Source organism: Gopherus evgoodei, chromosome 4, assembly GCF_007399415.2.
Source record: "Gopherus evgoodei ecotype Sinaloan lineage chromosome 4, rGopEvg1_v1.p, whole genome shotgun sequence".
Classification (NCBI taxonomy): domain Eukaryota; kingdom Metazoa; phylum Chordata; order Testudines; family Testudinidae; genus Gopherus; species Gopherus evgoodei.
In genome coordinates this window covers 133,187,360-133,212,415 of record NC_044325.1, presented here as the reverse complement: position 1 = coordinate 133,212,415, position 25,056 = coordinate 133,187,360, and the positions used below count along the sequence as shown (strand labels likewise).

The following is a 25,056-nucleotide window of genomic DNA, read 5'->3' as shown; positions in this document are numbered from 1 at the left end:
AGGGTGCAGGTGAAAGTTAGCAGGAGGGAAGAGAGGAGCATAACTTGCATTTTTCAGCCCTAGATTGCCCCAGGAGTGTGGCGAGAGGGGTGGGGCTATCCTGGGGTGTCTGGTAGCTGGAGAGAAATGGGGGTTGTTTCGTTTCCATTAGTATTGTGGCAGCTGAATGAAGCAAGACCCTACTCTCAATATGATGATTCTTCTGTCTGCTGTCTCTTCTGTGATCTGCATGACCCAATGCTGGCCTTCAGCCAGCATGAAAGAGGAAAGGTGGAAGATCTGAGCACATGGGAACAGGAGCTGACTGGGGAAGAGGAAGAGCAGATTAGGACAAAACCTTGGTAAGCTGGAGGTTAAAAGAGGAGAGAAACCGAGAGTTGGAGTAGGGAATTGAGCTGGAGCGAGATTGGGTGACTAGACTGGGGCTGGACAGGCAAAGCGAATGGCAATGAAGAGCCAGGTGTAGGGAACAGACAGGTTGGAGGGGACAAGACAGACGGATCAAGCTTGGAGGAACTGGGAAAAGGATCTCTGCTCAGTAGAGCAGATACTCCCCTCCAGAGCCTGAAATGGAATCCAAGACTCCTCTGTCCCACCATTCCTCCAGTCAGCAAATACCTGAGACTAGTGGCTAACTGTCTCATCCCCCTCTAGTGCAGTCTACAGAGGATAACCTTCTATTCTTCACTTCATTAGATTAACTGCACAGACCTCTGCAGAGCTAAAGATTCCAAGCCTGCTAATGAACCATATTGGTGTCAATATGTCACATGGTGGAATGTGATTTCCCCCCTCCCGTTTGCTTTTTTTAAACTTGGGAAATGACCTAAAAAACTACATAAGAATATTAAAGTTGCAAAGTCAAGCTCTCAAAAAAGGTAGGAAATGCCAGAATGAAGGCTTTACAACCTTCAGTTTGCGCCCTTGTGCGCATATGCATTTGTCAAAGTTATCAATGGTAGGACCTGGAAAAGGTATAACTCCTCCCCACCTACGCTAATTAAATACATCTTCCCATTCACTGTAACTCATCAGGCCCTGAGTGGAAACAGCTTGGAATCTTGTCCAAGGCCTTGCTGTGTGTGTAGAACACATGGATCAAATCAGCAGAGCCACTCAAACTTTCCAATGTCCATTTTATTCTTCATTCTATAAAATGTATAAATGCAGAAATGTATTACAGGTTATTGACAATACTGATTATTAATCACCTTTGCATTGCTATGTGGGTTAATAGCAAAGCCCTTTACGTGTCAAAGTGATTACATTGAGTCTCCTCTTTAATTGGATGGAATTTGATCCAAACACATATATAAATTGTTAGTATTATTGCTACTTTCTAAATTCTTGAGATATAAAAGCTGAGAAAGTGTTTTGTCTCCCACTTAGTTATAAACGTCCTCCAATCAACAGTGTGTGTTCATCAGCCACAAAGCTATTGGGTGTTTTGCAAATGCTGTGTCCACTTAAATTGATATCCGCACGCAAGAAAATTTTCTGTAATAGAAAAAAAAAAAATAACGTTGCAGAGCTCCACTATTTACTCTGTTCTTTCCCCAAAGTAGCTTCTATAGACAAGGCCAAGCACTCTGAAATGCATCTCACTCCAAAAACTACTTGCCTGCTAAGAAAGCAAAATATTAGTAACTCAAATAGCCCTGAGATACCCATGAAGAAATATGGCATTGTCCAAACTTCTCTCACAATTGTTCAGGGTGTGAAAGTCTTCACAGCTCAGGAAGGAGATAATTGGCTGATCTATGGGTGATGGCAGGTGCAGATAGAGGTTGCTTGAGGTAGGGTGGCAAAAGAGTTTTCATTCTAATCCCATTTTCAGTTACCAAGAGTTTTGTGCAACATTCCTCTCCTGTGCTATTTCCCATGTTATTCCCTGAGCTATGATAGCTCTGCAGCACTTACAGGATATGAAAGTAGTGAAAGCTAGTTCTGATCCCTCAGTAGATCATAGAATATCAGGGTTGGAAGGGACCTCAGGAGGTCATCTAGTCCAACCCCCCTGCTTGCAGCAGGACCAATCCCCAGACAGATCTTTACCCCAGTTCCCTAAATGGCCTCCTCAAGGATTGAACTCATAACCTTGGGTTTAGCAGGCCAGTGCTCAAACCACTGAGCTATCCCTCCCCAAGATATAGCTTAGGGACACAGCTCAAAGAAAATCTAGTGAGTAAGATAGGACCTTGCTGCTCTTTCAGGGTAGAATCTCAAACAACCAAAAGAAAGGTGTATTGTTGTAACTAGGCTGGTGGGGCTGAGTTTACCAGCTCTGATATTTGATGAAGGATGTTAAGTTTATTTCGCGAGTCTCAGGCTATAAAGCATCGGACACAAACTTTGCTTTACCTGAAAATCACGGATGTAGGTGAGGAAAAAGCTGAGGAAGGAGAAAGCCAGAGACCATTCTGAGATTGTGCTGATGATGTGAACTATGTAGCCCTGTATTGAAGAGAAAAATGTATCTGTGTAATGAGGCTGCTTTTTCAGTCTCCAGTGGTAGAAGGCTTATATTTCTGCATTTCAAAGGATGCTCTCCTAGATCTGTCAGCATTTTTCCATTACCTTTATCTAACTCTTTCATAAGAGAATGACGTCAGCTGAATTTACCTGGTGTCTGGGAGGGAAAGGGTGAAGTAGTCTTTCCCCGGAAGGGTGCAGAGTTGTCATGTGCAGATGGCTGACAACTCCTAACTCACTATTTTTTGGAAGTCATGGACCTTGTACACATTGCTTCCAATGTATATTGGGGGCTAGAGTGTTGCTTTACTCCATAATGGCCTCTTAAGGTCAACTAAAAGTACAGCTACATCCCATGTACCTTTAACTTGCCCACTTTCCTCTCTTCTTCCTTCTTTCATCTCCTGCTCCCTTCCTCTCTCCTCTATCTCTCATACCCACTTCAGTAACCCACCAAACAGCAACGAACACACAGGCTTCATCTTCAATGCAAAATGCTACCATGTTAAAATGTGACCGTGAAGAGTCCTGCTCGCTGACAATTCTGATCATAACTTTATGGTGAGCGAAGACAAGGTAGGTCATGTAATGCATAGTGGCTGCTAGTCATTAAACCTGTACCTGGTGGGCCGGGCCGGTTTGTTTGCCTGCCGTGTCCACAGGTTCGGCTGATCGTGGCTCTTACTGGCCGCGGTTCGCCGTCCCAGGCCAATGGGGCCTGCGAGAAGCGGTGCAGGCCGAGGGATGTGCTGGCCATCGCTTCCTGATGAACTTGCGGACGTGGCAGATAAACAGACCAGCCTGGCCCACCAGGGTGCTTACCATTGGTGAGCCGTGTGCCAAATGTTGCTGATCCCTGAGTTAGAAAGTCTGCATTAGCCTTCACACATGGAACGCTTTTTCCCCCAATGCTAAATACACACAACTTCCTTTATGGAACTGTCCTACCTTTTCCTCCGCGCTCTCAAAATCTGACTTACTTTTTCCTGTGAGTTCCAGTGCAGCTTCTGAACTAGGTCAGTTCCATACAGGCCACTGTACAAAAGGACCGAAGAAACAAACACTAAAGAAACAAGGTAAGGAAGATGCGAGATGCTAAATGGAAAATTTGGAAAGAATTTTCAAGTTAAGGTCTAGACTACGTTTCACCCTGTGGCCTGGTATCTGCATAAATGGGATGGGAATCTGGGCTCTGAAATGCCAAGATAAGAAGCATTTACAATAATGAATAATAACCTTGAGGTGAAACTGAAAGTTACTCTTTGCAACAAAAGCATAAATTTCTTACCCCATAACTAAGGCCCTACCAAATTCATGGTCCATTCTGGCTTAGTTAATTTCACGTTTTCAGATGTTTACATCTGAAATTTCATGGTGGTGTAACTGTGGGGGTTCTGACCCAAAAGAGGGTCGTGCGGCAGTTACAATTCTGTTGTAGGGGCATCCCTGGATTGCCATCCTCACTTCTGTGCTGCCTTCAGAGCTGGGCTCTGAAGGCGGCAGCAGCCATGGAGCTTACAACAGCCAGAGGAGGCTCCAGGAGGTGGAGGCGAGTGTGATTTCCCCTATTCTGCTGGGAATACCTCAGCCAGAGGCTCCTAGTCCAGGAGATTAATGCATGGGCCCAAAATATTAAATAGTGTAGGGCTCAGAACTAATCCCTGGAGGACACCAGTTGATACACACCTGCTCAAGGATGATTCCCCATTTATAATTACATTTTGAGACCCGTCAGCCAGTTTTTAATCTGTTTAATGTGAGCCATGTTGATTTTGTACTCTTGTAGTTTCTTATAAAAATGTAGTGCACTACCCTGTCAACTCGAAGTACATTACAACAACTTCAGCTCCTTTAGAACTCTTGGGTGCAAGTTAACCACACTAGATAATTTTTAAAAGTGTCTAGCTTTAGTAGCTGTTCTCTAACATCCTCCTTAATCAAAATTGGAATGGAGAGTATTTCATTGCCATATGATATGGCTTCCCCCCCCCCCCCCAATACAGAACAGAAATATTTATTGAACACTTTTACCTTTTCGGTTTCTTTTTGACAGGTTAACCATGTCCAGCTAGTAATGGACCAATACTATTGTTAGGAACAAAGGGAATCCTACACTTAAGGATAATATTTTTAATGCTGCTGGCCATAGGATTACTCCTTTTGCTTCCCTTACCAATTTTCTACAATTCATAGTATTAATATAATTCAGAAGTGGTCAACTTGCCCTTTTTGCAGGTGGGCGAGTTTTATTTTAAATAAATTACTTTCACTTCCCATATATACTACATTGGTTGGTGGGTTTTGGTTTTTTGTTTTTTTTTTTAACCTAGTGTGGCCTTTTCTTTAGTGTGGCTCTTTAGGTATCTAGTAAAATGTTCTTAAATAGTTCTCAGTTATTCCTTTTTTGTTTAAATCTTTTGTCAACTGGTTTAGCTCATTTATTTTCAGCTTTGTGAAACCAGCCCTTTTTAAAAACACCACATTTATATAGAGTCCAAACCAGTATTCTATATTTGCCCATAACAAGTGATCAAGTTGTGATTACTTGTACCTAAGCTACTGCTAACTTTTAGTTCTGTGATCACTTCCTGTTTTTAGTTCTGTCTTCTTGTGCATTCTGTACTAGTTTACATCTTGAAATGGATTTAAGATGTATCCTAACCTAGAGCACACTCCCATACTCTAAATGCAAGATGACAAAAGCATGGTTAATGCAGGGTTTGCTTCTTTTTATTTAACTAATGCTCTCCAACTAAAAAACACTGGTCTCTTTCATGCACTTCCCCTTCTCAGGCCTTAGTGCTTTGATACCACATTTCTTTGCCATCTTCAACTCTCTTAGAATGAAGAATCTACTTTGCAACCTTAGTAAATGGTGAACCATCCCTTCTGTCTGCCTTGAACTAGTGTGACAGATTAGCAGGATTAACTTTTCTTTTTCATGTTAGACAAAACCCATGAGACAATTGAGTAGAGAGCACAACGTAGATTATGTCTATAGACTGGCATGTATTCTATGGTCACATGTTATTTAGCACTGATAATTCTTTAGAAGAGACCCTACACGTCTTCGCACATTTTTCACAAACTTACTCTATTTTATGATCTAGCTTGTACAACTAGCGTTACTTGTATTTCACAACAAAGGATACTGCTTGCTATGCTTGATCCACACCAGAGTAACACAATCACTCGGATCCAAAAAACTTTTGGCTGCATCGTGTAGGAAAGAATAGTCTGAACCAGTATGTAAATAGCTCCTATTCCAAATGTTAGGCAGGCTCCAACTACGTGCATATAAAATAGAGTATATTTCTAGGTGGAAAGACAAATAAAATATGTACATAAAATATACAGAACACAATTTAGCTTGTTGCAGTGCTGAGAGCTCCACTTTATCAAAGTTCAGATAACTTATTTCTGGAAAAGCTTTGCCTGCAGCTGTCACCATCTCTAACTGTGATCTCCTCACATCTCTCAAGTTAAGCAGTGCTGGGACAGGGTCAGTACTTGGATGGGAGACCTTCAAAGGAAATCCACATATGGTTAGCAGTAATTCAGCAGCTGCCAACTCTGTCAGTACATGTTGTCATGGAGCAATTGGCTGCCGGAGGGCTAGCCTTTCAGATGAAACATAAAGCTAAGGTCTCGGCCATCTGCAATTATTAAAGTTCGTGTGATACTTTACTCAAGAGCAGAGATTTTAGTGAACTGGCCAGAACAGCAGGGCTTCTAGTTAGTTGCAATAATTAGAGCTATGTTAACAGTGAATGGACTTGAGCAAAATAGCATAAACTTTTTATTTTTTAAAACAATCCTTGTTTTTAGTTATGGGGGGGTAAGAAATGGGTGGGGGTCATCACCATGGAAGAATAAAAGCTTTCACTGAGCTTTCATTAGCAACATACTTCTTATAATACTGTCGTTGCTAAGCATAAGCCTCCTAAACAGCACATCATTTGACTTGGCAACACCCAGTGTTCTCAATTAAACTAGTTCGTCTGTCATCACTTTCCACCATTCAGACACAAAAAACTCAATGGTCAAGTCACAGATTCTCATCTAATAATGAAGAGATGACAATCTGACTCCTAGGATGGTTGTGTGAAATATAGCCTTAATGAGACTGGTCTGTAAATAACTGAACAGTACTAACAAAACGAAAGTGGAGGAATTATTGGGGAGGGTTTGAGGCAAGTAAAATGAGAATAGGCCCATCGGATAATGAAATAATGTTACAATGAGAATAGTACCAGTAACCTGCACATATAGAGAGAGTCTTCCATCTGAGGATCAAAATATTTTTTTTTATAAAAAAAAACCTGATCCTTACATGACCATTGTGGTAAGTATTCATATTTCCATTGTACAGATGAGTAAGCCAAGGCACAGAGTTCAAAGCTGACATTTTCAAAAATGCCACTGATTTTTGGGTTCCCAACTTGAGATACTTTGGGCCTGACTTTGAGTTGCGCAGCACTTGCAGTTCCTAGCGATTTGAAATGGAGCTGCAGGTGCTCAGCATTTTTGTACATGATGCACAAAGTGTATCAAGCTGGACACAAATGTCGAGTCGCCTGTAGTCTGTAACCACTCTTGCAAACTTGGCTGCATGCTACTTGTCCAAGGAAGCCTGTAGTTTAATGACAAGAAACCATCAAGGTCTTATCACAAGATGTATTCAGAGAAAACTGGGATCCAACACTGAAGCTGGATAAAGGAAGCCTTACAATTATGCAGATGAAGGCAGGGATAAGATGGCCTATTAACCCCTTTGATCCTAAAATCAGAGGTGAAAGTAAGTCAGTATGGTCTAAAACGGTGTATCGGCAAGAGCCGGTACACAGCCAACTGTACTGGCAGGGGGCAGCTTCTCCAGGCTGGCAATTTAAATGGGCCCTGGGCTCCCAGCAGCAGCCAGAGCCCCTGGCCCTTTAAATCGTAGCTGGAGCCTCAGGGTAGCAATGGCGATTTAAAGGGCCCGGGGAATTCAAGGCCCTGCCTCTTCTGTCTGAGGCCCCGCCCTGTGTACTGGTAAGTCTCTTAAGTTACTTTCACCCCTGTCTAAAATCTAAGTTTATGAACACAACAGGATCACACAATACAGGCTAAAACCTAATGGTTCTACTCTGAAAAGTGACTCTGTAAAAACGGAATCATGGGGTTCTGTGTTTGTGTCTCAATTACTTCAGATTGAATTGGCTCGGTGTATTAGTCTTTCCTAACTGCCAGTTCTACAAACGCAAACAAGCTGGAGTCTCTTGTATATCACCACCTGTAATAAAGGTTCTTCAGGTCAAAGCAGCCCCTCAGTGACACCAGTGCAACCCCACTAAATGCAACAGCATTGCACTGACTGGAATTTAGTTAATTTTTATGTAGGAGAAATAAATTTCCCCTTTCTCCCTCTTAGGTATGTTCACTCTTCAGTTCTAACAGGGGTTAAGAACAATAAAGGCTTCGCATTAAAACCGGCAGTTGCTCCTTTGACTAAGAAAGGGTCACTTTTACTTATTTTAAAAGTAGAATAGAATCACACTTTAAGTGGAATACATACAATTTGTTACTGTTAAATTTTGAAGTAAGAGACTCTACTATTATCAAAGAAACACAGGATTTTCCATAGACAATTAGACTGTTGGTTGACTCAGACACGTTTTTCTCTTTGGTCAGGGACCAGTTCCCGATGCTCAGAAGGAAGGAAAAAAAAATGCACCTGGCTGACTCTGCATGATAGATTCCTCCCCCCTCCGATCATCCTATGCCCTAAAACATGGGACTAGCTTCCCCTTATTTTAGCTATATAACTACAGATGAGATGAATTGTAATGAAATCATCCAGTCCCTTACAAAATCTGGCCACATTGTAATGAAATCATCCAGTCCCTTACAAAATCTGGCCACATATTTAACCAAAAGCCAATAAATTCTCAAGGTTGACTCTGTATCTGTACTGTAGAAATCAGAATTTAAATTGCGTGCTGCTATACTGCCATCCAGTGGTCAAATATGTTTTTCTATATTGCCAGTTGTGACAAAGGTCTGTCTTTGTCTCTGTGGGTCCTGCATTTCCTGATGGATTTCACTAGCCTCATTAACCCTTCTCTCTCTAGGGAGCCATTCCCATCATAAGCCAGGAGGGAAGTGAGAAGCTATCCTCCCTTGCACAGTCTCTGTTGTCTCCCAATCTCAGTGATTAATCAGGGGGGAAGCCCAGGCCCACCCTCTACTCTGGACTCCAGCCCTGGGACCCTAATAGTATCAGCTATGGTAGCTGACCTTTTAGGAACAGGACACGTACAATTCCCTGGGCTACTTCCCTACAGCAGCCTCCACTTCACCCTTACCTCAGGGCCTCCTTCTTGTGCCTAATATGGCATATACAGCACAGTCCCTCCAACAGTGCAACTTCTCACAGCTCCTGACATGCACACCCACCTGCCTAACTGGGAGGTTTTTAAGCTAGTTTCAGCCAACCCCTGATTGCCTTCAGGTGTCCCAATCAACTTAGCATCCTCCCTGGCTTCTGGAAAGCTCTTAATTGGCCCCAGGTGTCTTAACTGACCTGGAGCAGCTGCCATTTACTTATCCTGGTACCAGGGATTTGTTTAACCTGGGGCTAATATCTATCTCCCACTACTTTTCTATAGCCATCTTGCCTTGCCCTATCACACAATGTAGAGATCAAGACTTGGCAGAAGCCGAGAAGTTTTCTTTGGGCTTGTCTGCATGGGGAAAATTGAGCTGGATCACTATAGCACAATAATTATTCAATTATTCTGCTTATAGCTATGCCTGTCAATTACTCCTTGCAGACAAGCCTTCGGCCTCTCACATGCACCCATCTGGGCAGAGTTCTACGGGGCGGGATCCACTGACACCCTCAACAGTTTCTGCATCAACCATATCTGGGGTTCTCTGCTTGGTGTCCTCCTCTGCTCTGGAACCCTTTTTCTCACCCTTCAATCTTACTCCACTTTCTGCCCCCTCTTGATTTATCCTCCATAATTAGTGGAATATAATTTCTTTTTTGGCTCCTTTTTTCTGTGGGATCCTTCTTGTTAGCACAAAGAGTCAAATATGCTAATAAGCATAGCTGCCAAGTTCTGGTTTGTACCATGTGCATTTTATGTATAGCATTTAATTAACTAACTTGCATATAACCCTAAATTTAGGCCGAGTCAAACACACCATCCCTTGATCATTGGTGGGGTTAGGACATGGAGCTGAATAAAAGTTGGCATCTCTAGCCAGGCTAGGTGAGTGGCCACAGGGAGGGAGGAGGAGCAGCTAGATGGCTGCCTGCTGGGAGGTCAGGAAGTGCTGGGCCCGTGGAAGGATAGGAAGTGTTAAAGCTCCTGGGGGCAGCTGAGGACATTGGGTGCTGGGGCTCACAGTGGGGATGGGCTATGTGCTATAGAGCATGTGGTACAACTGGATTTGAGGGAAGAGAGTAGGCTGGAGCCTGAGGCCAGTATCAAGCTCCTCACCTTGTGTTTCTGCTCCCACCAAATGCTCTAGCCACTTCCTGGCTTCTCACTTCTGGCCCTAATCCAGCAGGGGAAGGCACCTGGATCCTTGCTAAGCAGGCTCCCCAGCAGCCAAAAGGTTGCATAACTGCAGATAAATGCCAGCATCCTTTTGGCAGATCAGCTGGATGCATGAGACTCCAACTGAGATGCCGATATGCATAACATGGCTACCAAATGCATGACTATTGCCATCAGATGGGTGACACCTGGAAGCCCTGCATATGGCGTTTCTTGCTGGTGTGAATATTTAAAAGGTTATCAATTGAGAGAAGGAAAACTCTGAAAAGGAAGATAATATTGTAGAGAAAAATAGACATTTGAGAGACAGGAGAAGGACAGCGTTTACTAGGGCTTGTAATTCTTCCAAAAATGTCTGTCTGTTTTGAAAGAAAACATACATAAAGGACCTGCTTTTCAGAGGTGGTGAGCACCGACAGCTATAACTTAAGTCAGTGGAGGCTCAGGACCTCTGAAATCTGGTCCAAAATACTGAATTGTCCTTCCAGTTTAACATCCAGAAAACTACAGACAGAACACAAACCTGGAAGTTGGCAATAATGCAAAGTCCAAAGCAGCTTATTATTCCAAGTGTAAAGCCAGCCTTATTTAATCTGGCGATCTTGGGTTCTCCTGGACTCAGAGCATAAACTTGTTTATAGCGAACATACACAGTAGCAATACCTGTGAACGAACAACCCAAATGCAGTGAGGCTTGAGTAGACAAGGAGACTATTCTTGTCAACTGTAAGGTGATAAGAGACAGAGGTCACTTATTTAAAAGGCAAAAACTACATCAGGTCTGGTCTACACTAATGATGGAAGTCAATCTAAGTTAACATGAGTTAAGTTATGTAAATCAAGTAAGTTAAGTCAATATAGCTTAGCTCGATTTACAGCAATATCTACATTGCGCTATGTTGATGGGAGACACTCTCCTGTTGACATAGCCTTCACTTCTTGAGGAGGTGGAGTACTGAAGTCAACAGGAGAGCGCTCTGCCATCAACTTATCATGTTTTCACCAGACCCAGTAAATCGCAGTTGCTGCATTGATTGCAGCAGTGCCAATTCAGCCACTAGTGAAGACAAGCCCTAAGAGAGCAAAGTGAGGAACTCAAGTCAGGTAATAAAAGTGAAGTGACAGAAATGCAATTACCTTCTGGTCAAGGCATGTAGTGTTTGTGATCCCAGATTAGATTAAACTGATTTTTAAAGACACAGGAGATTCCACTTCCCCCATGTCACTACTGGGCACAGTTAAGGTTATTGACTTGTCCTGGATGTGTATTTTCATAGCTTAACATGTCTTGATTTCTTTTAAGCTTAACCTTAACTATGAGTTTCCTGGACTAATAAATGCTTTGGTTTGGGGATAATTATAACAATCCTATAATGCATTTCACCCTAAATAACTGATCTGTACTCTCAGCCTCACTCTCTTAATGTAAGTAAGTAATAATGAAACTAAGTAACTTAGCGTTCCTGTTTAATAATTTGTATTCCAGAAGTGTTTACAATGTGCTAGAGGTCATTGTATCTACTTACCTAAGAAAGTGGAAATATTTAACATAATCCCAAATAAGCATCTTTCAGGCGGTATTGTCCCTGTGTCACTGTAAGAAAAACAGTATATAAAAAATGGTTCTCCATCATGTATTGTAAATTTCCACCCAAGAAATGCATCTTTATAAGAGGAGGGAAGGAAAGGAGAAACAGGGTCATGAAGCATTCAAAGCAGTTTCAGCTATTTTGTTGTACACTACTTAAGCAATTTACTGTGCTAGTTTCTAGGGCTGCAGAAGCCAACATGACTACCTGTTTGTTATGGGCACAATGTTTTTAGAACAGGAACAATATGTACAATCCAATAAAGCTATCCTGTTTATGTTAATTCTCCATAAAAAGTTAAAAGACAGTTAAGGCTGTAAAATGAAGCACTCTAAACTCTGAAAAGGCCAAAATTAAGGTTCCAACGGGACACACAGATTACCATACAGGTTTTAATTATGCATTTTCAAAGTACACTTTCATCATTTAGTGTGCAGGCTGGACTGTATACAGTGAATGTGGGAGCTGTTCATTATTTTTTATCTTTAACTGTTCAACATGTGGTCTCATATGTTATTCTCTCACACAATCAAACATCTGCCTGATTCACTATAAACAAAGCAGACTTGCAGAGTTACATTTTTACACCTGTAAATGAGGGTCAAGATATTCAAAAGTGGCTAATAGGTTGGGAGCCCTCAATTTTTGGGTGTCCAACTTGAAATACTTTAACGGGGCCTGACTTTCTAAAGCAGGTGCTCAGCGCTTTCTGAAAAAAGGGCCCCGTTAAAGTGTCTCAAATTTGGTTCTCAAAATCTCTGGAAAATCTTGCCTGACATTTCTGTATCTCCATTACACCACAGTGGAACTCTGAGTAAATCTATCAGAAGATCAAAAAGGCAGCAGTACTAATCATAAGAAAGGCAAAGACTGGGCATCAAGCCTCCAGGCAGGCTGGTCTCTCAAACTCTAAGGGTGAAGCTACCACACCCACATAAGTAAGAAGTAATGTTAGAAAGGAGAGTTTTAAAGAGATTAAATAATTAGTGAAAAGTTCTCACTGCTAATTTAATTTGTAAAGACCAGTGCAAAGGCCAGCATGAGGCCTTGGACCTGTTTAAAGCCCTTTAGACCCTATTCTGAGGACCAAAGTAGAAATTAAGTGGCACATAGGCTTGGGGCTGGCTGTCCGCATGGGGTGAATCTCATCTTATGTGACTAACAATGTTTTAATACTCTTAACAGCAGCTAAAAATTGTGTGTGTGGTTTGTTTTTTTTAAATCCTGAATCAGAAGTGAAATGCTGGCCAAGTGAGAGTAAACCACATGACACAGAAGGGCAATAAACTAAGGAATATGAGAGATTAGATATAAATATACATTCTGGAATTCATGGAAAGCTAATTCTCCCTAGGTTTCACGCTGGATAGTTTTTGTTTTGTTTTGTTTTGAAATTTGCACAAAGCATGATACCTTTTCTGACAAGGGCCGTTACAACTCATCTCTAGCAGCTCAATAGTCAATGGATCAAGTTGTGAAGGCTGCCGGTCCTTTCACCAAATGGAGGAGAAATTAGAGAGGGAAGATGATGGTAGGTCCAGCCATCTGAAGGACAGCAGCAGAGGCACATGCAGACCTTCCCTTAGTACTTCCAGAGAGATGTTAAATTCTGTGACTGTGCTTGGTTAGCAGAACTAAGAACTACCCATGGCTGTCTATGACACTGCATCAGCAACTGATTTTAGTTAAAAAACATGTTAAAACCAAAGAGGACAATATCCACGTTTCAAATGAAAAAGGCATATTGTCACAGAACACGGGTTTCCAATCTCAAGATTGCATATGTAACCACCCTGCCCTTCCCATACGGCTAGAAAGGACGGATGAGTCCAAGTACAGAAAAGGCCGAGAATTGGCGTCATAGAACAAGAACTCTGGATTCAGATACTTACTCTATGGCTCTGTGCTTCCAGTTATCCAAAATCTCTAGTGATCACTAAAACACCCTATGATATCATAATGACATTAACACAGGCCATGAAAACCTTAAAATGTAAATGTTTGTGTTTGTCCAAAAAAATTAAACCAAATTAAATTAAACAAGACAAGTATGGATGTTTGTTTTTTTAAAAAAAAATCTTCTTAGTTTAATGTTAGAACTGCTAATCCCCAAACTATATATTTTAAACTACAATTTTTTTAAATGTTAGGGGAAACAACTGCATAAAAAGGAAAGGCCAGTTCTGGCATGAATACTGTGGTATAGTTAACAGTGCAACAGTTAGAGTTTTACTGACCTGATGTAGGGCACCAAAGGGTCAATATGACGTAGAACGACTGCGGTAATATATGAAAATATGAAAGAAGCAGCTGACCAAACAACCAAAGCCGAAGGCAAGAAACAGAGGCCTTGCTGAAACCACCACATTGCAGCACTGTTTCACAAGTCCAAACGCTGTGAAGAATCAAATATGCAAAAGATCTTTGGTTTCGTCTCAGTGTTTTTCTCTTCTTGAAGCCAAAGAGTGAATTGTGTTTAACATGCAGTCTCCATGCACATCCTGTTATAAACAGCCATAGTAAGAGAAGACAAATTGGATTTAGTATCACTGTCATTGAAAGCACAAAAGGAAGCTTTCAGGAAGTCACTGCTCTTTCAACCCAGAAGTCACTTTAAAGTGAAAAGCAGAAACTTCTTTTGGAAACTTTCATACTGCAACTCACAGAAGAAAGCTAGAGAAGAAACTCACGGATGTCATTTTACTGCCTTAACATTTGTCTGCTTCCACAGCTGTGTCAGGAGAGCCACTGTGATGTGATTCTTTCTTTTCAACTCTATTTGTGCATAAAACCTCTCCAAGGTTAAACCATAGGGATCAGAGAGGCTATGAGAGAAGTGAGTACAGAATATGCCTCAGTGACAGTTTTACCAACAAAGGAAATTAAAGGTTCTACAACTGCCACTAACAACAAACTGGGCATATTTACAAAGTGACCTGACAACACGGAAATATTAGTAACTCTTGCACTTATCGAGCACCTTCCATCTGAGGCTCTCAAGATACTTTACCACCTCATACTTAAGTCAGTAAATATGTTCATAGATTTCTTTTGGCAAGAGCCGGCTGCTGCCATCCAGGACTTCCAGACACAACCACCACCTAATCCAGCTGCAGAGAAAGTTCCACTTACACACCTAGTTAGTTAAGTGCATCACGCTGTGTTTATACACCAATCCAGTTTTGAAAATCCGAGCCTCAGAGCAAGATTACCCTTCATACAGAGCTAGATGCACAGGTCCTGTGTGTAGCTGTGTCACCTCCACAAGAGCACAGGGAAGGAATTGTAATTCCTCCCTTGCTGCTAGGGGGAGGGGAAGACAGTAGTTTGCTACCGGCTCCAATCGGGAAGCTAAAAATAGACTCCAGTTCTACAAAATCATGGTCTTGTGCTTTAACCACAAGGCCAGTTTTACATTCAAGAAACAACGGTCACAGAAACTGGTTAAGCCTAGTAGATGTAAGGGTCCAAAGAGATGAAAGATTGGAGACTGTGAACAGAGCAAGGGACAGGGCAAAAAAGACAAGGAGAAGTGAGCAATGTGGAGAGAGAGTGGTGATCAGAGAGAGTCAAAGACAGAACCCTCAGAAAAGAGCAGAGCCAGACGATGAATAAGGCAGTGTGGAGTCAGTCCAGAGCTGGATCGGAAATACAGCATTGAAACTAACCAGAATGAGGGTGGTCAGCTGCAGTGACAGGAATAGAGAAAGCCAGACATCAAAGTACAGGAAGAGAGACTGAGGGAGCCAGAGTGGTAGAGGATCCTATGGATGGGGAGGGAGAGACTAGATAGAAAGGAACAGATTGTATGGGAAGTGAGAATCTAAAAGTGATGAGGGGACTCCTCCTCTCCAGCCAGTGGATGGGGAAATGAGTGAAGGAGAAACTAGATTCCAAGAAGGGAGCAGAAGCCGAGTCGAAGAGAGAGAGATGGGTATCAGAGTGAGGAAGTAGGAGATAAAGTGTGAGGTCTCATCCCTGAATTATCTCTGAGCCTCCTTGAGTGTAATGAGTGATCAGTTACTTACAGGGTTCAGCCAATCCACAGGCGAGATCCTGCCAGGTGATCCCAAGGCAGGTACATAGGTTCCTGGGAAGCAGCTTCTCTAGTCTGCTCAATGTCACTACTTGGCTTGGAACACTGCCCTTACTGCTGCTCCTGCTCTAGCGTGTACCTGTGGCTGTTTCCCACCTAGCCTGCCCCGGTTCCAGCCTGCATCTGCTCCTACCTCAGCCGTGAACTCTGACAAAGATAACAGATTGACAGGAAGTGGAGTAGTAGGAGGAAAGAGATCGGGGGTGGCAGGCGAAGAGTCCAAAGGGCAAGCATAAAGCCAGGAGACAGAGCAGGAATAGGAATGGAAGGATATGAAGATGTATTTTGCTATGATGCACGATAGTCTCTAGCATGAAGGTGGAAGGGGATACAGAGGCAGAATTGGTGGGAATCTGAAGTGCACAAGTGCACATGTACTAACTTTCTGCCCCTTAATATTTCATTTTCAAGCTATTAATAAAATAACAATAGCACTTTCGTGAACTTCCATTATAGGATTGCTGTCAAAAGTCTTAAAAGAGCAACACTCTGATGCAGAAACTACAGAACCCTAACCACCAAAAAAGAAAATCAACCTTCTGTTGGTGGCATCTGCCTCAGATGATGAAAATGAACGTGCGTCAGTCCGCACCGCTTTGGATCATTATCGAGCAGAACCTGTCATCAGCATGGAAACGTCCTCTGGACAGTTAGGTTAGGTTTAAAAACCTATAAAAACCAAACAGGTAAAAACAATTCAACCTTTGTAAGTTCAACTTTCACGATTAAGAGATTGCGCTACAGTACTTATATGAGGTGTACTGAAAAACACTATTTATTTCATCTTTTTACAGTGCAAATATTTGTACTAAAAATAATAATATAAAGTAAGCTTTACCTTGTATTCTGATTTGTAACTAAAATCAATATATTTGAAAGTGTAGAAAACATTCAAAAATATTTAAATAAATAGTATTCTGTTATTAACAATGTGATTAAAACTGTGAAATTGTGATTTTTTTTTAAATCTCGCAATTAATTGCGATTAATTTTTTTAATCGTTTGACAGCCCTAATTGGAAGTGTTAGCAGACTCCATAAAGAAAAGTGTTAATATAACAAGATGTCAGATAAGTGGTTTAGGCTTATAGATTTTTAAGGCCAGAAGGGACCATTAATCGTCCAGCATGACCGCCCTGCATCACACAAGCTATAGAATTTCACCAGTACACCTCTATCCCAATATAACCCGGTCCTCGGGAGACAAAAAATCTCACCACGTTATAGGTGAGACCGCGTTATAGGTGAGACCGCGCTTTGACCCCCCGTTCCTTGTTCCCTGACCGCCCCCTCCAGAGACCTCCGTCCCTAATCACCCCCAGGATTCCGACCCCTACTCAATGCCCCTGTTCCCTGGCTGCTCCGACCCCATTCCTCCCATCCCGACAGGCACTCACCGGCAGCAGCGGGAAGGAGAACAGCCTGGCCCCCATCTGCTCCACTCCGCCAGCTCCCAGCTGCAGCACTCTGCTTTCTGCCATCGGTGAGGGCGGGGAGGTTGGGGAAAGGATGCCCACCACACTCACATGTGGCAGGAAGCAGAGCAACACCGCCCCAGCCTGCTCCGCTTTCCTTGCCCTGGTCCCAGCCGTGTAGCTAGGGGGCAGCTGGGGAAAGGTCCTGCACACACCTGCAGTGGGAAGTGGAGCGACACAGCTGGGAGCTGGCGGAGTGGAGCTGGCTGGGGCTGGGCTGCTCCAGGCCCCCCGCTAATCCTCCAGGCCACTCTGGGACTGCGGGGCCCCCAAAAGTGCCCTCCCACAGTTCCTGTCCACCAGACCCTGGGGGGGAGCCCATAACCACCCCCTAGACCCTCTGCCCCTTATCGAACCCCTCGGCCCCGGCCTGGCCCTGCACCCTTAACATGCTGCTCAGAGCAGCATATCAGAGCTTTACCGCATTGTATGTGAACCTACATTATATCGGGTTGCGTTATATCAGGGTAGAGGTGTAATTCAATGCTACCAACTGTTCTGATTTTATTGAGGATTTTTGTGAATACACTAGAATCTCAGCTTTCATTTTTTAAAATTAATTGTCCTCCTTTGTGGAAAAAACCTTGAAAACAAGAGCTTTAAAGACTCAAATAGCAAAAATAAGAAGAACCCAAGATCCACTATTTAAAAAAGTCTTTTTGGCTTTACAGTCACAACGCAACATGTTTAAGTGTTGTACTTGCTTGGTTAGAAATATAGTGATAACTTTCAAATCAGTTACAAATAACCAATCTCTACACACATGTTCTTATGAGAAATTAAAGAAAGTCGTTAAGTAAAATTTGAGCTTTATTAAGATAGTTTGAGCATACCAAAAATACTAATGTACACATCCACATAAAAAGTAAGTAGAAATAAGACTATACAACTCTGTCTGAGAAAAAGCTTGTGAGATACAATGCTGAACTTCTGTTCAGAAATGTAACTGTCTCCAAAGGAAAAGAATCCTGTTAAATGTAAGGTACTTCAATTTAGTTACCAACTTTAGCAAGCAGAGAATTTGTCATAAAAAAGTTAGTTATCATATACTGGACTATTACGGCAACTAAATTAGTAGAGGTATACAAGAAATGATAAACATACAAAATTCTGTAGCTCTAGCTAAAGATATAGAAAAAATGATATCATGTATTGTAGTAGCTGAGAAACATGATGATGTAATCAACTATATCACAGTGCAATACTCATAAGAAGGCACTGAACATGCAGCCTTAACTTTAGAATTTCCTGCCTTTGAGTGCTTAACTGTGCAACATCAGTTTGATTAATGTATTTATTTAATCTATTCATAAGGTCACTGTAATATTAAGATGTAGCACAAGGTCAGACTTTCTGAAGAATGGTAAGGATGTACATGAAAGCATATAGGTGACACTCCATATAACTGTGCTTTTGTGAACATCCAATGCCAGGATTTTGTGTACAAAATCCATTCACACTAGCAACTTCCTGTGCTTAGAAAAGCCTTCTATATTTTGTCCACGAAGCACCCCTTCTCAACTCTTTCATATTTCTCTTTAAAACTCACTTCTAAGAATTCTTCTACTCTCCTCATAGCCAATCTCTTCATGCTCCCTCACCTAGACAGCTGCCCTGTGTCCTGCCTCTTTTTATTTTTTCTAATTGTCCAATTAAGGACTGTATTGTGCAGTTGGAGCTGTCTGGGCAGATGCCTGTGCATAGGTAGGCCTTGCACAGTGTAAGCAGAGAAGGGAGTGTGTCTTCACTTTATCTGTAAAGTGTGGTGTACATTTATGGTATTGTATAAATCAGCGGTCCCCAATGCGGTGCCCGCGGGCGCTGCGTCCTGGCTGGCGGTCGAGCATCCGCCAAAATGCTGCCAAATTTTGTCATCTAGAGGCATTGCTGCAGAAATGCTGCTGAAATTTGGCGGCATTTCGGCGGATGCTTGACTGCCACCACGGTCCTTTCACTGGCACCTGCCAGACGAAAAGATTGGGGACCGCTGGTATAAATGATTAACAGTTTTCTCTATGAAGATGTCCTATGGCCTATGTCTATGTAAAGAACTATGTCAACAAATACTTAAATTCCCTTGCTACGTCATAAAAATCCTCCTTTGCCAACTGGTCTAGATATACACAAATGTAGGCGTCTTTTTTCCTGATGTATTTAAGTATTCTTAAATAGTTATCTCAATCTCTGGCTCTTTATATCCATTTTCTTAAGGAGTTTTTTTTTTAGACTTCTGTTGGATAGACTATTAAAGCACTTAATTACCTATAATTACACTTGATAAATAATGCAAGAGGAAGAGAGAAATGATCAGGACTAGGCAAGGGCTAGTAAAGATGATTTTAAATGAAATCTGAAAAAAAGACAGAACTGGAAAGGAAAGAACTCCCACAGCTGCAGGGGTAAAACTGTCCGGTGAAGGGGGCAGAGATGAGGTGGGAGGGGGGGAATCAATAGGCTGGAGCAAGTCAATGAAGAGCTTAAAAACCTGAGAACTCCTTCGAGAATAGGTATGATGTGGTTTTGTTTCTTTGAATGTGTGCGGTGTGCAGGAATATTCTACACATGATTAAGTTGAGAGATCTAGGACTTTATGAAGCTAAGGAAGAGGGATTTTGTAATAATAAAGATGATAGGCTGTCAAGGCATGGATGAGTTAGAGTTAAAATTTTTCCTTAGGTGGCCTGTATTGCAGAGTAAGCAGAAATCTCAACAGCAGCTGTGAAAGAAGGAAAATTCTGAGCTAAGGATGATGTCCAGGAACACAGGAGTTAAATACAGCATGCCCCTCTCAGGAATGGATTGGAGAGGAACGAGAATGACCTGTATCTGAGATAAGTATTTCCATCCCCGAGACATTGTGTTGAAGCAAGCAGGCGCACAGGTGCACATTACTTTGTCAAGACAAGCACAAGGAATGGATAGGGAGGAGTCATTAAATGTGTCAAAAGGGTTCATTTGAATATTGTATTGTCTCAGGGCAAAAGCTAAAGGTAAAGTAAGGTGACTAAAAGGGAGGCGGCGGGTTGGAAAGCCCAGAGAAACAAGGAGTAATACACACCACAAAGTAAGAGTATTGATGCACAGAAAGAATCCCCTGGCAGTTAGTCTGATCTGAGCCAGGCTGAAGGGAAAATTTTTAAAAAGGGGTTGGGCAGTGGTGGAGCTTTAGAAAGGAAATTCCAAAGGAAAAAGCATCAGTTAAGTAAGCAGGAAGGGTGAGGAGAGATGGAAGGGCTTGGATAACACCAGGACCAAGAGAATCAGCCAGGAAGGGTAACAGGATGCGTGAAGAGCATCACTGGGACAGGGCAAGAAGAGGGGGTGGGGAGCTGGATCAGGACAATGGGAGGTGTAAAGGGATGAGTTAGTACAGCAGATCAGTGGCAGGAGGGGGTAGGTGGCTGGGGAGGTGTGAGGTGAAGAGGCAGAGGGGGTGGGAGGCAGGATGGGGTACAGGGCAGTGTAGAGGTGAGGGGGCAGGGCAGTGGGGGGAAGCGGTACAAGGGGATCAGTGTAGGAGGGCAGAGCAGTGAGGGAGCAGGGCAGTGGGGAGAAGGGGTACAGGGGGTGGGAGAGGAGGATCAGGGCAGTGTAAGGGGGTGGGAGAAGGGGGCAGGGCAGTGGGGGGAAGGGGTACGAGGGGATCAGTGTAGGTGGGAGGGGGCAGGGCAGTGTAGGGGTGAGGGAGGCAGGACAGTGTGGGGAAGGGGTACGGGGAGGATCAGGGCAGTGTAGGGGGGTGGAAGGGGGCAGGGCAGTATAGGGGTGAGGGAGCAGGGCAGTGGGGGGAAGGGGTACGGGGAGGATCACTGTAGGGGGGTGCGAGGGGGCAGCGCAGTGTAAGGATGAGGGGGCAGGGCAATGGGGGGTTGTGTAGGGGGTGGGAGGGGGAGCAGGACAGCGGGGGGAAGGGGTACGGGGGAATTGTAGGTGGGAGGGTGCAGGGCAGTGTAGGGGGGTGGGAGGGGGCAAAACAGTGTAGGGATGAGGGAGCAGGGCAGTGGGGGGATCAGCGTAGGTGGGGCAGGGCAGTGTAGGGGTGAGGGAGCAGGGCAGTGGGGGGATCAGTGTAGAGGGGTGGGAGGGGGCAGGGCAGTGGGGGGAAGGGGCACAGGGAGGATCAGTGTAGGGGGTGGGGGGCAGGACAGTGTAGGGGGAGGGAGCAGGGCAGTGGGGGGAAGGGGTACGGGGAGGATCAGGGTAGGGGGCAGGGCAGTGTAGGGGGAGGGAGCAGGGCAGTGGGGGGAAGGGGTACAAGGAGGATCAGTGTAGGGGGTGGGGGGCAGGACAGTGTAGGGGGAGGGAGCAGGGCAGTGGGGGGATCAGTGTAGGGGGGTGTGAGGGGGCAGGGCAGTGGGGGGAAGGGGTACGGGGAGGATCAGTGTAGGGGGTAGGGGACAGGGCAGTGGGGGATCAGTGTAGGGGGGTGGGAGGGGGCAGGGCAGTGGGGGGCAGGGGTACGGGGAGGATCAGTGTAGGGGGAGGGAGCAGGGCAGTGGGGGGGATCAGTGTAGGGGGGTGGGAGGGGGCAGGGCAGTGGGGGGAAGGGGTACGGGGAGGATCAGTGTAGGGGGAGGGATCAGTGTAGGGGGGTGGGAGGGGGCAGGGCAGTGGGGGGAAGGGGTACGGGGAGGATCAGTGTAGGCGGAGGGAGCAGGGCAGTGGGGGGGATCAGTGTAGGGGGGTGGGAGGGGGCAGGGCAGTGGGGGGAAGGGGTACGGGGAGGATCAGTGTAGGGGGAGGGATCAGTGTAGGGGGTTTGGAGGGGGCAGGGCAGTGGGGGGAAGTGGCACGGGGAGGATCAGTGTAGGGGAAGGGAGCAGGGCAGTGGGGGGGATCAGTGTAGGGGGGTTGGGGGGGCAGGGCAGTGGAGGATCAGTGTAGGGGGGTTGGGGGGGCAGGGCAGTGGGGGATCAGTGTAAGGGGGTGGGAGGGGGCAGGGCAGTGGGGGGAAGGGGTACGGGGAGGATCAATGTAGGGGGTAGGGGGCAGGGCAGTGGGGGATCAGTGTAGGGGGGTGAGAGGGGGCAGGGCAGTGGGGGGAAGGGGTACGGAGAGGATCAGTGTAGGGGGAGGGAGCAGGGCAGTGGGGGGGATCAGTGTAGGGGGGTTGGGGGGGCAGGACGGACTCGGACCCGGACCCGGCTCGGTGCCTGGCAGACCCCGGGGGGAGCGCGCGCTCTCTCTGCCCCGCGGGTGCCTTACCTCGGGCTCTCCTGGCTCATCCCCATGGCCTCTCCGCCCAGGCAGCGCGCGCACGGCAGGGACCACGGTGAGTGAGCCTGGGACGCGCGCGCGCGCCACACGCCCAATCCCGCGCGTTCCAGGGCCGGGCTCCCACACCCACCTCTCAGCGCGCGCTCCCGAGTCACCCCGTCCCCGGCTCATTTACGGCAGCCGGAAAAGGGACGTAAAAGCGCCGCTGTGCTTGTACGGAGAGAGGCTGAGGTAAATGCCGGGTCCTCCGACGGAGGCTGAGGGGCCGAACCTCGAAGTTCGCGGGGTCTCGGGCTCCGTGTGACCGGCTCTTCCGGGGAGGCGGCAGCCGGAGTCTCTGGCCCCGGGCTCCCTGGTGTGTGCGGGGTGCTGGCTCTAGCCCCCGAGGGGTCCCTGCCGGCTGAGCGGGCGGCCTGAGCGAGCCGGGGGGGCCATGCCGGGAGTGGGGTGTTTCCGTCCCGTTTTGTAGCTTCCGGTGGAGCGAGTTCTGGAGCTTCCCTTTGTGCGGGGCGATTTGCTGTCCTGACTCATCCACCCCCACCGAGCGGGGCCGGGGCTTGGGCTTCTCTAAAACATCGCTGGGGCCAGCAGCCGCGGGCAGCAAAACTCCCTCTGGTTTCTCAGAAAATCGGTGTCCCTGCAAAGCAAATGTAGCTGAAAGTCCTACAAGCTCTATGAGTTACTCAGCGACCTAGGCGGTTGTGGTAGTCTAGAAAGTCAGTTGTATTTAAATGGCTTGATATGTAAGCCTTCTGTTTCTCTTCCCCCCCCCCCCAAATGCAACCACCTTTCTTCCGGACTCCTAGGTATTTAATATTCTAGTCGACAATTTGCATTGCACGTTGTCTTTCCAAATGTAATCCGTGAATATGCTAGTTGGAGACTACTCATATCCAGCTTCTTGTCCACTCTGACCACTAGGTCCTTTTCTGCAGAACTGCTTCCTAGTCATTCGGTCCCTAGTCTGTAGCAGTGCATGGGATTCTTCCTTCCTAAGTGCAGGACTCTGCACTTGTCCTTGTTGAACCTCATCAGGTTTCTTTTGGCCCAACGCTCTAATTTGTTTAGGTCCCTCTGTTTCCTGTCCCTACCCTCCAGTGTATCTACCACTCCTCCCAGTTTAGTGTCATCTGCAAACTTGCTAAGAGTGCAGTCCACCCCATCCTCCAGATCATTAAAGATATTGAACAAAACCGTCCCCAGGACCGATCCTTGGGGCACTCCGCTTGAAACTGGCTGCCAACTAGACATGGAGCCATTGATCACTACCCATTGAGCCCGATAATCTAGCCAGCTTTCTATCCACCTTATAGTCCATTCATCCAGCCCATACTTCTTTAACTTGCTGGCAAGAATACTGCGGGAGACGGTATCAAAAGCTTTGCTAAAGTCAAGGAATAACACATCCACAGCCCCAGACGTGCTATCCTCTATATTAGAGAAAGGAATTTTGAAGAAACGGGACTTGCACTTGGATTGGAAGATGGTTGGGTTTGTGATGGTCTTTGCTTTCTGATGCATATCAGCAGTGTATATTTCCACTGGAGCTAGAAACAAGGCCAAGGGCAACAGTTTATTTGCCGGGAGAGGCAACAAGGGATGAAAGCTAGTGCTACTTGTGGCTATAATTTTTTTATGTGCTCACATGTTCAGTAGTAGCTGAACTGAGATGACACTTCCATTCCCCTCAAAAATTCCTCTCTGCAAATGCCTCTGAACACTGTCTTAGGACACATTTGGTTTGCAACTGGCCCGGGCTGTCAAATGTCAGACTTACAATTGTGTTACGCTTAGAGGTTGAATACTACTAAGTTATTTACATTTTCTTCCTCTTAAATATATCTGTATTCCTTTGTTCCAGGTAGAGCAGAATCTTAAGACTTCACAACTGTAACCTGCCAAATAAAAATTCCAAGGCTAACCAATCCATGAGTGGGCATCGATCCTCAAGGAAGCGATGTGGAGAGTCACGCTTAGAATCCCCGATGGATTGTGGTCATGTTCCTGCTACAGTGTGTGTGTTACGCAAGTTGGTTCAGTTGCCTACACCGCCATTGTCAAAGCACCAGCTAAAGCGGTTAGAAGAACACAAATATCAGAGTGCTGGACAGTCCTTGCTTGAGCCACTAATGCAAGGTTACTGGGAATGGCTAGTTGGAAGAATTCCAGCCTGGATTGCCCCAAATCTGATCACCATTACTGGACTGTTAGTAAACATATGTACAACAGTAATATTAGTGTATTACTGTCCAACAGCTGTGGAGCAGGTAAGATATGGGCTTTTAACTATGACAAACTTCATATTTAGTGTGAGTAGCATGGAGCCAACATTATTTTGGCTGTGTTCTTGTGTTTGGAGAAGAGGTTGTGTTGCACTGAGTGATCCACAGTTCTTATTTTGAGCTGTTCTGTGGACACACATGATATGTGGAGTTTTTTTTTTTCTTTAAAGAGGTCTTCCTACTAATGTTAACTACACACAAATGCTTATAAGTGGATTTCCATGTTGGCACTTCCTGAAGAAAACAGCTGGGTTCTGCTGCTTGCTAGTTACACTGGGGCAAGTGAAAGTGATGTCAAGGGCCAACATGCACTAATGTTGTGTTGTCTGTCTGGCCCTGCCCGAACACTATGTGAAACATTCAGTCAAGGAATATG

The 25,056-nt window shown here is 45.0% G+C and overlaps 2 protein-coding genes across 9 annotated transcripts in view; one reads left to right on the top strand and one right to left on the bottom strand.

The window, feature by feature from the left end:
- Positions 1–1,119: 1,119 nt before the first annotated feature.
- Positions 1,120–22,473, bottom strand: DRAM2 (DNA damage regulated autophagy modulator 2). Of its 6 annotated transcripts, XM_030561152.1 has the most exons (9): positions 22,387–22,473; positions 16,244–16,376; positions 13,849–14,112; positions 11,549–11,616; positions 10,546–10,685; positions 5,625–5,787; positions 3,453–3,535; positions 2,362–2,454; positions 1,120–1,497 (listed from the first exon to the last, which is right to left on the bottom strand). In XM_030561152.1, exons 3-9 carry the CDS (start codon positions 13,977–13,979, stop codon positions 1,390–1,392), a joined length of 786 nt encoding a protein of 261 aa, XP_030417012.1. In that variant the 5' UTR covers positions 13,980–14,112; positions 16,244–16,376; positions 22,387–22,473; the 3' UTR covers positions 1,120–1,389. The 6 variants fall into 6 exon arrangements, with proteins under 6 accessions (XP_030417012.1, XP_030417013.1, XP_030417015.1 ...); XM_030561153.1 differs by lacking the exon at positions 16,244–16,376; XM_030561155.1 differs by lacking the exon at positions 16,244–16,376 and having other exon boundaries at positions 13,849–14,006; positions 22,387–22,470.
- The window catches only part of CEPT1 (choline/ethanolamine phosphotransferase 1), a 46,820-nt gene continuing 44,147 nt past the window's right edge, over positions 22,384–25,056 (top strand). The window contains exons 1-2 of one of the 3 annotated variants that reach the window (XM_030561151.1): positions 22,384–22,453; positions 24,260–24,665. In XM_030561151.1, coding sequence (XP_030417011.1) covers positions 24,327–24,665 — 339 coding nt within the window. In that variant the 5' untranslated portion in view covers positions 22,384–22,453; positions 24,260–24,326. Of the gene's footprint in view, positions 22,454–22,528; positions 22,630–22,650; positions 22,754–24,259; positions 24,666–25,056 lie in introns of those variants that run through there. The other 2 variants (XM_030561149.1, XM_030561150.1) reach the window with 2 other exon arrangements.